Source organism: Monoraphidium neglectum (genome assembly GCF_000611645.1).
Source record: "Monoraphidium neglectum strain SAG 48.87 unplaced genomic scaffold scaffold00945, whole genome shotgun sequence".
In the NCBI taxonomy this organism is placed as follows: domain Eukaryota; kingdom Viridiplantae; phylum Chlorophyta; class Chlorophyceae; order Sphaeropleales; family Selenastraceae; genus Monoraphidium; species Monoraphidium neglectum.
In genome coordinates, this window is record NW_014012683.1 from 18,713 (window position 1) to 19,305 (window position 593).

The 593-nt window shown below is 67.1% G+C and overlaps 1 protein-coding gene across 1 annotated transcript in view; it reads right to left on the reverse strand.

Moving 5' to 3' along the window:
- Positions 1–397, reverse strand: part of MNEG_6026 (hypothetical protein) — a gene marked incomplete at both ends in the record, with an annotated part of 2,985 nt that extends 2,588 nt beyond the window's left edge. Inside the window, one exon of the mRNA XM_014045504.1 lies at positions 134–397. Coding sequence (XP_013900958.1) covers positions 134–397 — 264 coding nt within the window. The remainder of the gene's footprint in view (positions 1–133) is intronic.
- Positions 398–593: the final 196 nt, after the last annotated feature.

Consider the following 593-nt stretch of genomic DNA (forward strand, 5'->3'; position numbering starts at 1 on the left):
CGCCCCAGCACTGCCAGCGCCGCCCACCGCCGCAGAATCCGCTTGAACCACAGATCATCGGCGCCGCGCCCCTAGAAGCGCCGCACCCGCACTCGGGGCGCCCCCAACCCCCCAAAAGCGCCCGTCTGCGCACCTCGTTGCCGATCTCAAAGGTCAGGATGCTGCCGGCCGTCATGTTCTCCTCTGCGGCCTGCATCTGCTTCTTGGACAGCTCGGGGTCGCCCCCCTCGAGGTTGAGCCCGAGTATGAACTTCGCGCCCGTCGCGGCGTGCAGCTTGTTGAGCGACTCCCACACGTACTTCGGGGGCACGGTCATCTGGTAGTCCGTGCTGCCGCCGCCGACGCGCACGATCAGCGGGCCGCCGCCGTACGAGGATAGGGACTTCATAATCTCCATGTACGAGGGTAGGTTGGACAGCTCCTCGACGTACGGCCACTCGTGGGAGATTCCGAGGAAAGACTGCGGGATGATGGGTAGCGTCCTGTTGTCGATGTCGATGTCAACAACATACTGGTATTTGGAGGGCGGGCTCACAAACAGCGCCGGCGGCGGCGGCGGCGGCGGCCGCGGCGGCGGGGGGCTCGGGCGCGGC